The sequence below is a fragment of the Myotis nattereri genome (genome assembly GCF_964212035.1).
Source record: "Myotis nattereri genome assembly, chromosome: 1".
Taxonomy (NCBI): Eukaryota; Metazoa; Chordata; class Mammalia; order Chiroptera; family Vespertilionidae; genus Myotis; species Myotis nattereri.
Window position 1 is genome coordinate 139,373,298 of NC_138075.1, and position 13,166 is coordinate 139,386,463.

At 39.5% G+C, this 13,166-nt stretch overlaps 1 protein-coding gene across 5 annotated transcripts in view; it reads right to left on the reverse strand.

Annotated features, from left to right (window-relative positions):
• ARHGAP21 (Rho GTPase activating protein 21) overlaps window positions 1–13,166 on the reverse strand; it is a gene marked incomplete at its 5' end in the record, with an annotated part of 135,366 nt that overhangs the window by 24,222 nt on the left and 97,978 nt on the right. For all 5 annotated transcript variants that reach the window (XM_081104066.1, XM_081104065.1, XM_081104064.1 and 2 more), the window contains 2 exons: window positions 3,052–3,154; window positions 3,296–3,454. In XM_081104066.1, the coding sequence (XP_080960192.1) occupies window positions 3,052–3,154; window positions 3,296–3,454 (262 nt within the window). The remainder of the gene's footprint in view (window positions 1–3,051; window positions 3,155–3,295; window positions 3,455–13,166) is intronic.

Consider the following 13,166-nt stretch of genomic DNA (forward strand, 5'->3'; position numbering starts at 1 on the left):
AAATTTGACTGCCAAAAAAAAAAAAGTTTAACCTTTTTACACAGTTAAAATTAAGAAAATAAAATGAAAAATATTGAACTGAGTAAAGACTTGCAACATTTATCTCAGAAAATAGCTAGTTTCTTTTATTTATTTACTAGAGGCCTGGTGCATGGATTCATGCACCGGTGGGGTCCCTTGGCCTGGCCTGCACCCTCTTGCAATCTGGGACCCCTCGGGGGATGTCGGACTGCCAGTTTTGGCCCAATCCCCGCAGGCCAGGCCGAGGGACCCCACCAGTGCAAGAATCTGTGCATGGGGCCGGTTTTGGCTCGATCCCCACAAGCCAGGCCAAGGGACTCCACCAGTGCATGAATCTGTGAACCAGGCCTCTAGTATGCATATAAGATCTTTGGTTAATCTCTTCCCGCCCTTCCCCTTCTCCCCTTCCCTCTGAGATTCATCAGTGTGTTCCATGCCTGTGTGGTGCGCATCTGCCCCCTGGTGGTCAGTGCGCTTCATAGCTACTGGTCGAATGGTCGAACAGTTGCTTAGGCTTCCTATCTAATAAAAGAGAAACATGGTAATTAGCCGTACCTCCACTACCCTTCCTATCAGCTAATCAGGGCGATATGCAAATTAACTGCCAGCCAAGATGGCGGCCGGCAGCCAGGCAGCTTGAAGCTAACATGAGGCTTGCTTGCTTCAGTAACGGAGGACTCCAACGTTCCCTGCCTGCCGCTGCCGGCCTCTGAGCTTGCAGTTTGAAACATTGTTACAAATATAGAAGCTAAACAAAACCCCAGAAACCTGCTTTCAGCCAGCCGGGATCTCAGAGCTAGAGTTGAAACAGTGTTTCAATTATAGAACCCAAACAAACCACATACCTGCTTTCAGCAGCGGAGGCCTAAAAGCTGGAGCCAAGCTTCAGAACTAAAGCTGGCCCAGAATTTAAAAAAAAAGAAAAAAAGGAGCAGCTGGGAGCTTCAGTTACTCGCCAGCCTGAAAACAGCCCTCAGCCCCTCACCCAGACTGGCCAGGCACCCCAGTGGGGACCCCCACCCTGAAGGGTGTGTGACCAGCTGCAAACAGCCATCATCCCCTCATCCAGGCTGGCCAGGAACCCCAGTGGGGACTCCCACCCTGATCCAGGACACCCTTCAGGGCAAACCAGCTGGCCCCCACCCGTGTACCAGGCCTCTATCCTATATAGTAAAAGGGTAATATGCCTCCCAGCACCAGGATCAGTGGAGCAGCGAGGCCTCCCAGCACCGGGATCAGCGTGACAACCGCCCCCCACAGGCCCTGCTCTGTGCGTGACGGGGTAGAGCCATAACCTCCCATCGGCCCTACCCTGAGTGTAATAGTGGCAGCGCCCCAACCCCCTGATCGGCCCTGCTCTGTGGGTGATAGAGGGCGGCGCCCCAACCGCCCCCCACGGGCCCTGCTCTGTGTGTGACGGGGTAGAACCATAACCTCCCCATCGGCCCTGCCCTGAGTGTGACAGGGTGTGGCACCCCAACCCCCTGATCCGCCCTGCTCTGTGTGTGAAAGGGGGCGGTGCCCCAACTCCCCTATCGGCCCTGCTCTGTGCATGACAGGGGGAGCTCCCCAACCCCCTGATGGGCCCTGCTCTGTGCGTGACAGGGGGGAGCTCCCCAACCCCCTGATGGGCCCTGCTCTGTGAATAACAGGGTACGGAGCCCCAACCCCCCTGATGGGCCTGCTCTGTGAGTGACAGGGGGCAGCGCCCCAACCCCGATTGGCCCTGCTCTGTGCATGACAGGGGGTGGCGCCGCAACCTCCCCATCGACCCTGCCTTGAGTGTGACAGGGGGCGGTGCCCCAACCCCCCAATAGGCCCTACCCTGAGCGTGACTGAGGGTGGCATCACAACCTCCCAATCTGCCCTGCTCTGTGCATGACAGGGGGCTACGCCCCAACTCCCCAATCGGCCCTGCTCTGAGCCCGACCAGGGGCTGCACCTAGGGATTGGGCCTGCCCTCTGCCACCCGGGAGCAGGCCTAAGCCAGCAGGTCGTTATCTCCCGAGGGGTCCCAGACTGCGAGAGGGCACAGGCCGGGCTGAGGGACACCCTTCCCCCCCGAGTGCACAAATTTTTGTGCACCAGGCCTCTAGTTTATATATATAGATTTAATTTCTTTATTGTTAAAAGTATTATGTCTCTTTTCCCCCCATTGACCTCTCCCCACCCATTCCCACCCCCCAATACATGCCCTCAACCACTATTTCTTTTATATAAGGAGCCTCCAGAAGTCAGATAGAAAAATGAGTAGGAAACATGAAAAAGCAGTTCATAGGAAAAGAAATATAAATATCTTAAATATACTTGAAATGATATTCAATTAATAATAAAAATTTTCAAATTATAATTACAGTATGATACCACTAGGGTTACAAAATAATCAAAAGTTGAATAACATGCTGTGTTGGGGAAGGGAACAGCAGAGAATTCTGTACATTGTTGGTGGGAATGTGATTTGGTATAATCTTTATGGAGAGCAACTGACAGTGGATATTAAAGTAAAGCATGCACATACCCCCCTTCATGTAACAATCCTTTTCCAACCATACTCACATGCTAAATGAACTACATACATTAAACAATCAGAGAAAAAATGAGTTAAGAATATATGCACTGAATTTTCTCCAAGAACAATGTACACAGCATTTCATAAAAATAATGAGAACACACACATACATTAAGCATATGTAAATTGTGTATGTGGTTTTATACTCTAGAAGTATAAAAAAGAAATAAAAAACATAGTTACATGTAAAAGTAGAACTGGGTGACTACAGACCTAGACTGGCAGGTGATTACTGATTTTTAAATATTAATATAAAAATTAAATTAGTATATAGTAACAACTTTTGTTTTATTTGCATTTTCAATGTCATAAAGTTAGAAAATATAAAATACATCATTAAAATTCAATATTTATATATCAAAGTCATGCTGAACATTCATAAATATTTAAAATAATAATACCCCCCCAAAAATAATAATAATACCCATAAATAAGTATTTAAAATAAAATGTGTGACTTACAATTTTGCATCTTCTCTGTAATCATCTAGGCCCTCATCATATGATTTTGATCTTTCTGTCTTTGAGTTGGGCTGGCCATCTAGGCTGGAAGGTCCAACAGATTCTGGAATTAAAACCAACATTTAGACATTTGCAAATAGTTTGTAGATTCTTTTACTGGTGAAAAGATGGCAGTGTGTCATTGTATTCTAAACAGAAAACGGAAAATGAAAGGTGGTTTACATAAGCACTCATTGAAACATACCCTGGTCATGGGAGAGCTGACGTCGAATTAAAGGAGCTGAAGTTGTAAGGCTGGGAGGGACTGTTGCTAGAGAGGGTGCTTGAGAGGTAGAGGCTGAGATGACAGCAGAAGCAGGGATATGCGCAATATCATGATCAATGCTAGGGCTAGTTGGTTCATCTATTAGATAAAATAAAAATCGAAATGTTGAATGACCTAATTGTTATTAATAGTAACAGTAACAGAACAAGTAATTATCATTATTGAAAGAACCAGATAAAGACATTAATACAACCAATAGAGTACCAATAAATGACATATTTGGCCTGTTAAAAATATAGTTATTATTCTAGAATTCCAAGTAATTCTGAGAATACAGTATTAGAAACGAAATGAGTTGCTTCTTTTACTTCTTCTATCAATCAAGCAGCACCTTCACTAACTGATAACAAGATACCAAAGTTTATAGGTATTTAGAACCTAAATCTACTAAAGCAGAGCAATCATACACCACCCTACATTTTCCCCCAAATTTTAAATTCATTGCACGTTATCATTTCAGGCAGCTAAGCAAGGTGATTGGCTGAGGCTTCAAAGTATTAATTCCTAAAATTGTACCTTCTCCCCACCACTACGCTCAAGTGTAGCTTCAATTTTTGTAGAAAAATGAGGAAGCACAGTATATAACTGCCAGAAAAGGTATGCATCATCAAGGTCAGTGCTATGGATGGAATTTGTACCCCTTCCTGCCAATTTCATACAGTTAAACCTAACCCCTAATGTGATGATATTTGGAAGTGGAGCCTTCAGGAGGTGCCTAGTAGGTGATTAGGCTCCACTTCCATGAATGAGATTAGTGACCTTATAAAAGAGACCCCCAGAAAGCTCCCTTGCTCCTTCTACCGTAAGAGGACACGCCTATGAACCAGGAATCGGGGTCCTCAACCGACACCAAATCTGCTGGCGCCTTCATTTGGACTTCCCAACCTCCAAAACTGTGATAAATAAATTTCTGTTATTTGAGCCATGCCCTTCTGGCATTTTTGTTATAGCAGCCCAAACTGACTGAGACAGCCACTGCTAATTAATTTGGCACTTCAGTGAAAATCAGAAAAGGGATGTAGGCCCTCACTCAGGAGAAATCTCCATTTGCTCCCTTGTACCCTTATAAAAATATAAATATTTTAGGTGTTATAAATTTTAAGCTTCTCAAAAGCCCATCATGGGCAGAAATGTATATGTGAATGCACATACACGCATAATAACAATAACACATTAATAGTGCTTACTAGGTACCAGCACCATTCTAAATACTTTACATATATTACTTCAATTCTAATGACATTCTATGATCTATTTTACAGATTGTTCTACAGAAATAAGTACTATTTTTAAAAACCAAGATAGATAGGTTATTTGTATAAAGTTACCAAGCCATAGGGATGGAACTTGAACTTAGACAATCTGATACCAGAGTTCCTGCTCTAGAAGTATCCTATTTATATATATATATATATATATATATATATATATATATATATATATATATAGAGAGAGAGAGAGAGAGAGAGAGAGAGAGAGAGAGAGAGAGAGAGAGAGCGCGCGCGCCAGGTGACCACACAGCAGGCTAGGGCGCTGAGAGTGGGAGCTGTGGGTGTGGTGGCGGGAGGAGGGAGCTGTGGGCCCAAATGACCAAAGGACCAGGCCGGCTTTCACGGTGCGGTGCGGCAGGGCCGTGGGGGCTTAGGAGCCTTGCGGGGCGGGGTGCTATGAGCATGGAGCTTCCTGCGGTGACTGAGGTGGAGGAGCGTCATGGGGCGGGGGCGGCCAGCGTGAAGCGTGGCGGGGCAGGGGCTGTGAGTGGAGCTTCGCGGGGCTGCGGAGGTGGAAGGGCATCGCAGGGCGTGGGCAAGTAGTGAGGCTGAGGAGCCTCGCGGGGGTGGGGGCTGTTGGCGTGGAGCTTCGTGGGGCGGCGGAGGAGTGTCGCGGGGCTCGGGCGGCTGAGGCCAAGGAGCCTCGCAGGGTGGGGGCTGTGCGCGTGGAGGTTCACGGGGCAGGGCCACGGAGGTGGAGGAGCGATGCTGGGGGCAGACATGGCCCTGATTGCAGCTGGGCCCAGGGACCCTAACCACGCACGATTTAACTGTGCGCTGGGCCTCTAGTAAATTATATTTGTTTTCCAAATTGGCGAACAATAGTTCTGGTCAAAATCCTCACTCTTGTGGAAATTTCAGTCATTGAATTTCTAATATTTTAGGTCAAGAGAATGTAATTTAATAGGATGCAAAAACTTTAGTTCATAAAATAAATGCACCAACCCTTAGAAAAATCATAATAAAACCCTTTATTTTTTATTTATTTTAAATATATTTTTTATTGATTTCAGAGAGGAAGGGAGAGGGAGAGAGAGAAAGAGAAACATCAATGATGAGAAAGAATCACTGATTGGCTGCCTTCTGCTTGCCCCCTCCTGGGGATTGAGCCAGCAACACAGGCCTGTGCCCTGACTGGGAACTGAACCATGACCTCCTGGTTCAGAGGTTGAGCCACACCAGCCAGGCCATAATAAAACCATTTAAAGGATATAATGATGAAATGAGGTTTTGATTCTGTGATTTAAAAGTTCAAGTATTTTAATTTTAACCAAATCCTAAGACTGCGTTATCTTAATGATCAACATTATAACCAAAACAATAATGTTTTGATTCTAACATTTCCATTTTACGGCTAAAAAAATCAGCAAATTCAGACTATCATAAACTTATTTTTTGATTTTACAATTTCCTTTAAAAGCAGCTCTTTACAACCTAGCACCAGAAAACATTTTGAAAATTTCTCTATGAATCAATTTAATACTAAGACCATGACAATGAGAATATAATCATTCTTTTCCAAAAGCAAGGAGATAACTGAGGGTTTTAAAATAATTCATTACGGACAAAACTTTAATTTTACTAAAGGTTGAGTATTCGTTAAAGCTATCATTAGTATTTAAATCACTACAATTAACTGTTTTGTGTGTTTTTTTTTCAAATGATGCATATGTGTAAGTTTGGTCTATGGAACCTTCTGGTCTACAATTCTGACATGAATTCATGAGTATTGATATGAAGGAATTATCTGGCTTACACAGTATTAATTGCTTGGAGAGATTTCTGCAGTAAAAACATTCACTGGAGAGGCTCAGAAAATATTTATTACATAAATCCATACATAGAAAATATTTAGAAAGGCATTTTTAAAAAACAGATGATGCTCTTATAAAACAATGTTTCTCAAAGCAGAGCAACCATCCTTCTGAGAATATGTGGTTACCAGATGTGTCAAAGAATGTCTACAAGATGCTAGGGAAAATTCTTAAGAGAACTGATTTTATACCTTGCAAAGTATTTTAAAACATTTTGAGATTTATTTATGTAAAATCAAATATCATGGAGTGAAATTCAAATGGTGCATGGATTAAGCATTAAACAAAATTTCAAAAGCAACTTTAATTATGACTCTGGACTTCCCTGGAGCTATGCATGCAATATCTTTTGACTTACTACATGGTTGTTTTTTTAAAACACACTGGATATGACATAATCTCTGCTTCAAGTAATTGAGTGCAAAAAGGACTGGAAGAATAGACACGCACCTGTTCTAGGAAGTGTTAACGAAAGAGGTGTAGGGGGAGACTAGAACACTGCCTTACACGCCCAGTACTATTTGCATTCTTTAGAATAACTGTAAGTACTACTATATTAAAGAGAAAAAAACCCACCTAAATATACATTAAAATACACAAAATTATATTACCTTAAATTTATAACTTATATGAATAAATCCAATCTTTGTTCCTGTAAAAATATGAAAATCTTTCTATTGTTTTATTAATTCACCAATGTGTGAATTATATAAAAACAAGAAAAATTCAGGCTTATCTCATTTTCCAATGTTTAAGAAAACAGACCTTTAGTTGACCAAAGGGAAAACAAAAAAATTTTTATTTTCATATACAAATATATTCAAAGCCAGTATGCTGTCAGATTTTCTTATTTTTGACAAATTTCTAAATTTTTAATAAACTTAAATATTCTGTCAGATGAAAATAGCATGCATTTTGTCTTAAAGTATAAAGCATGCATTTCCCCCTATTTTGCTTGGCAGAAAATCAAATGAATAGTTTTGTGATCCAAGAAAGATTCAGTTAGTTTGAGATGTTTGCTGGCATGACAATATATTCAGGAAGCACATTGCCAAAAATGACCAATAGCTTGCTTTTGTAAATGGACATTAAAGATCATGGGGTAGCTGTCATTATAGTCTTAACTAGATTTAAATTTTTAATGAGTGTGTATATGCTAATTAGCCTTTGTTTTCTACTTTAGTGGTAATTTTTTTTCTTTAAAATTTCTTATTAAATACTAGAGGCCCGAAACACAAAGATTCGTGCAAGAATAGGCCTTCCTTCCCCTGGCTGCTGGCACCGGCTTCCCTCCAGTACCCAGGACCCGGGACCCGGGCCTTTGCTCTGGCTGCCTCCTCCCGCCTTCGCTCCAGGCCGGAGCCGCCTCCTGCCCGCTCAAAGCTGGCTCCGTGGCCGCTGCCCAGAGGCTGGCCCTCAGCAGCCGGCCGGGGCTTGCTAAGGAAGCCAAGTGTCCTGCCCACTCCGGCTGGCTCTGTGGCTCAGGCCGGCACCGCCATCTTTGTGGCTATGGGCACCACCATTTTTGTTGTGGAGTGACAGTTAATTTGCATATTACCCTTTTATTAGTATAGATTTTCCAATTGTAAAAATATAACATTGTTGCAACAGGTAAAGAAAATCCGAACAGGATTAGATAAAAAAGTTACTGATCTCTTCTACCTATCTCTTTATCATCATATATAACCAGTGTTTAAGTGATTTCCATATTTATATACATATATAAACATATAGTTTGGGGATCGAATAAGTTTTGGTTGTATTTATTTTGCTGATTGTTTGGTTTGTTAAAAAGGGATGATATTATATGCATTATTCTACAACTTGGTTTACTTACTTTAAAATACATTTTGGACAATCATAAATAGTCACTAGAATTCCTTGGGTATTATATTTCTAAAGGCAGAAATCATGTTTAGGCAAATCTATCCTCAAATCACATGGAATATTACATATGTTTGTATAGTTTTGTTCCTTGATTTGTATATGTAGATGGAACCCAGAGTTTCCCAAAGGCAGAATAACAAATTCTCACAGATAATATATATTCCATAATTCAATCTGGATTTTCCCAAATGGAGACTACTATAAGTTATTCTATTTAAATTAATTATTCATATCTGAATAAGAAACTTCTACTACTTTATTTCTTATCAAGTGATATTCTAGAACATCTAAAAGATTTCACAAATCAAGAAAAAGGTAGACATGTACAAAATCAAGGAAGCATACTGTGAAACTTGATGTATAGTTGTTAAGTAGAACTATTAAGAGTTATTTTTCAAGCTACAAAGCAAGAAAAAAGAGTAGAAGCTCTGATATACATTGAGAGCTCTTATAAATAAGAACCACTAAAATCACAACTGAAAAAGAGAAAGCACTCATTTGTGGAATATAATGAACAAAATAAACTGATGAACAAAAATAGATCCAGAGACAGAGAAGCATCGAACAGACTGTCAAACTTCAGAGGGAAGGCAGGGGAGGACGGGGGTAAGAGATCAACCAAAGGACTTGCATGCATGCATATACAGATAACCAATGGACACAGACACTGGGGAGGCTGAGGGCATGTTCTCGGGGGTGGAGGTGGTCGGGGAGAGGTCAATGGGGAAAGGGAGTCATATGTAATACTACATGTAAGACTTTAAACAATAAGTAATTTTTTTAAAAAAAAGGAAGAAAAAAAAAGAGAAAGCACATGAAAAGACAATTCATGAAAGAAATACAAAAGCCTAATAAAAATGTGAGAAAAAACTTGTGAAAATTGGACTACTAATAAAATAACCAATAAAGTAAAACAGTGATAACATTGCTGTTTTTCATCTAATAAACTGGCAAATATTTCACTTCATGGTGTTCTTATTCTAATAGTTCCTCTTCATATTCTGCAAGATGACCACAGAGAATATATGTTGTTTAGCTGGCTTTCGATCTCTACCTTTGAGGTTCAGTGGATTCAATAGAGTGGCTCACCTTCCTGTGTGTGGGCATAACACCTAGGCCCAACCCATTCTAGGACCCTATCCCCCTGAGTCCACAGTGATTGGCCGTGGGGTGAGAATATGATCCAGTCAGGACTAATTACAGTATCTTCATCTTAGATTTGTTTTATGGACACTGAGAAAATTATGGTCTCTCTCTTCCCTTTTTCAGAAAATAAGAACTGTAAAAATTCATAAATTGTGAGTTGCCACTGGCCATCTCTTTCACCATGTGGCGAAAAGGTACTGAGACTAAAGATACCAAAACTGACAAAAAAGACCCAAACTTGATGTCAAATCATTTGAGTATCCAGATCCAGGTCTATCCCAGAACTTCTTCATTGTGAGCGGACATTCCTTTCAGCATTGAGCTAATTTGAAATAAGTTCCTATCATCTGTAACCAAGAGAATTCTGACCAATACAAAAGTAGAATACAATGTGTTTCTAGCTCCCTTTCATAAACAAGCATAACAACACCCAATGTCTAATGTTGCAGGTTAGAGCAGAGAGCAAAAATCGCCCTTTCTAAAATGAGCTAGGTTAGGAGGAATTTTTCTCACAGGTCACATAATTACTCCAGAAGAACACATCATCGTTGTAGTTTGTACTTTATAATTATAGTTGAAAATAATTTTATACAACTTAGTGAAATTATCAGAATTTTTGGCAGAAACTGTGGTAGAATAACTGGTTCCTTGACATAATTTTGCTTTTTATTTCACTTCTGCTAGAAAGAGGTGATCCTATCCTACTGTTCCCCAAATTATATCATAACTATTTAAGAAATGTTAATACTATAATATTCAACGATGGAGTAAACTATATATCACATGGAGAGGAGTAAATTTATTTAAATTGGAAGAAATGGCAACTAATGTAAAAGTACGCACATTTTTCCAAAATATCAAGAAAAAATATATGTTTTGTTTTTTTAACCAAAAATATGGATTGAATAAACTGTTTCTTTTCCAAGTCCTACAAGAAAGGACATCCATTGCAAATGACCAAAAGTCAATGTATATCTAAAGCAAAACAAGTTTTTAAAAATCTGAGATTTTTCTTTGTCCTTTTGGGAAAGGAGAATAAATACTACTAATTACTAATGCAAATTGTCTTAAAAAGAAATTCAATGGGCTAACTATCCTTTCTTATTTGTGTTCTGACTATATATTAAAGGAGATTAGAACATGAATTATATAAGGTGGAATTATCTTTTCAATGGGCAAATAGAAGCTCTTTCTTTACAAATAACTTATTACTCTTTGGCAATACTATAGGTTTTTTCAATCTAATTTAAATTTAAACTCAATGAAATAAAGTTATCCTAAAAAAAATGAACTCCCTAGGCCAGGGGTGGGCAACCCCTGGCACGTGTGCCAAACATGGCACGCCAGTAACTTTTGCTAGCACGCGAAACCCTCTCTTATAATCTTCCATTTACAATTTTTTTCTTAATATCGACTTTTTTATTTTTCAGATAAATTCAGTGTAGGTGCATCTTAGATAAATAAATAATTTTACATAACAAGTTATCTTAAAGACCATAGACATGGATTGACGAGAGAGGGGAAGAGCAATTTCTATGCCTCTGCCTTAACTCTCCCTGCCTTCCTAGATCTGACCAGTGTTTTGGTTTCATCCACATACGCTTGTGAATCTTTGTTCTCAGTGATGAATTTTGTTAAGTCTCGTAATAGGAGTAGCCTGACGGATGAAAGTAGTAGCTCGTGCATATCTCTGAAAGTCACGAAATATAAACCTGATATAAAATCTCTGTCATCAGTGATGCAGCAGCAAAAGTCCCACTGATAATATCAAATGGAGTCATAAAGTTTTCTGTCAGACTATCAGTGTACACGTATACATTAAAAAATAAATGTATTTTTCATCATCATATACTCTGTTTTTGTTGCTCGAATGAATTTTATTATTTCTTCAAGGTTCTTCACATATGTACACCTTAAGAGATATCAAGTAGGCGTAACATGTTCTCAAAAAATGAGGGTTGGGACACAGAAGAATTTTGAGTCAGAGATTTTGCTGGCTTTGGCACGCACTCACAAAAAGGTTGCCCACCCCTGCCCTAGGCAAATTTTACTTAACCCCATTAACACCAATTAGTGAACATCAGGTAAGAAAAGTTTTGGGGCTGCCTGGCTGGGTTGCTCAGTTGGTTGTAACATTGTCCTGCTGTCCGGTACCTGGGAAAAAGGTTTCGGGTTTGATACCGGGTCAGGGCACATACCTAGTGTGGGTTCGATCCTGGTCAGGGCACATATAGGAGGACAATCAATTGATGTTTCTCTCTCAATGGAAGTCTGTGTCTCTCTCACATAAATTTTTAAAAAGTTTTAGGCAAGAATGTAAAAATAAGCCACTAATGTATTAACATGTGCTTCTAATCTTTGATCAAGGGACAGACCTCTGCAGATTCAAATACACTAATTATAGAGCTCTTGAAGCAGTAAGTCCTGTTAAGTTACATAAACTGGTAAGGGGGTTCTATCACCTAGATCAAATATCCTCATTTTTTATAACAATAATTCAACTCATCATCATAACTGGAATCCAGCTTTTTAATTAAGACCGTGCATCTTTAATAGCCAGCGTAATAAACACACATTTAAATTAACATTTGGCTTTTTGAAAGCCATTTGGGGATTTGTATCTTTCTACTAGATAGATGACTTTTAAAAGGTTAGGAAGTGGGGAGAATTTTGAATATTTTATTCATACTTAACATGACCATATGGCAGTTGGTAGTGAAATAAATTAGGGAAAGGAGTTGTAAGAGGACCTGCTGTTATAGCAGGGATTTGAAAGGCAGGTGACGAAACAAGAACAAAAGCAGGAATGTGTGCAATGCATGGTCAGCACTGGGTCTAGCAGCTCATCCACAAGGTAGGATGCACCATATCCACACAGCCAGTGCTCTAAGCTGAAAAAGGGTCAAGTGCAAGTATGGCTTTTAGGTTTGTCACAGATGAGAGGTTATAATCACTGCTGAATTTCTGCAGTCCCATAGATCAGAGGAGGTAACTTAAGATTCCATGGGTTTGTGTGTATGTGAGGAGGCATGTGTGTATGAAAACTGACCCAGCTTGCCAGCTGACAAATAACTGCAATTATTTATTTCAAGAAACCCAACATTTACTTAAAAAGAACTAAATGCACCAATTTTACCAACCAATCTATAGAATGATTTTCATACATAAAATAAGAAAGCTACTGGGAATAGGGAAAATTGAGCAGGAAATCAAGAGGCTTAGATCCTGCCTGGTTTGACTTCGTGAAGCCACTTAATTTTTCTGGGTATTAGATTCATTACCTATAAAATAAAGACATCAGACTAGGATTATTAGAAGGTTCAATTCTAGTTCAAGAGGCTGACAATAATAAATCCACTAAGGGGGTAAAATTATTTGTTTATTTTATGTAACAATATAAAATCCTTCTATGTTTTTCTAAACAAGGGATTTGTTAGGGGGCTTTTGTGGTTTGGATCTATTTTAAAAACAGACAGATGGTGCTAAGAGTGTAGTTACTATTGGATCTATTTTCAACATTAAAGAAATAGCTGAAAATCCAGAAAAGCTACTTTAGAGAAATAATTCCATAGTTTTTATAAATGTAATAAATAAAAAAATTATTTCCCTAAATAAATAAGCTTAGTGTTCTATAAAGTGTGCTACAGATAAATTTGAAATATTTTTAAATAA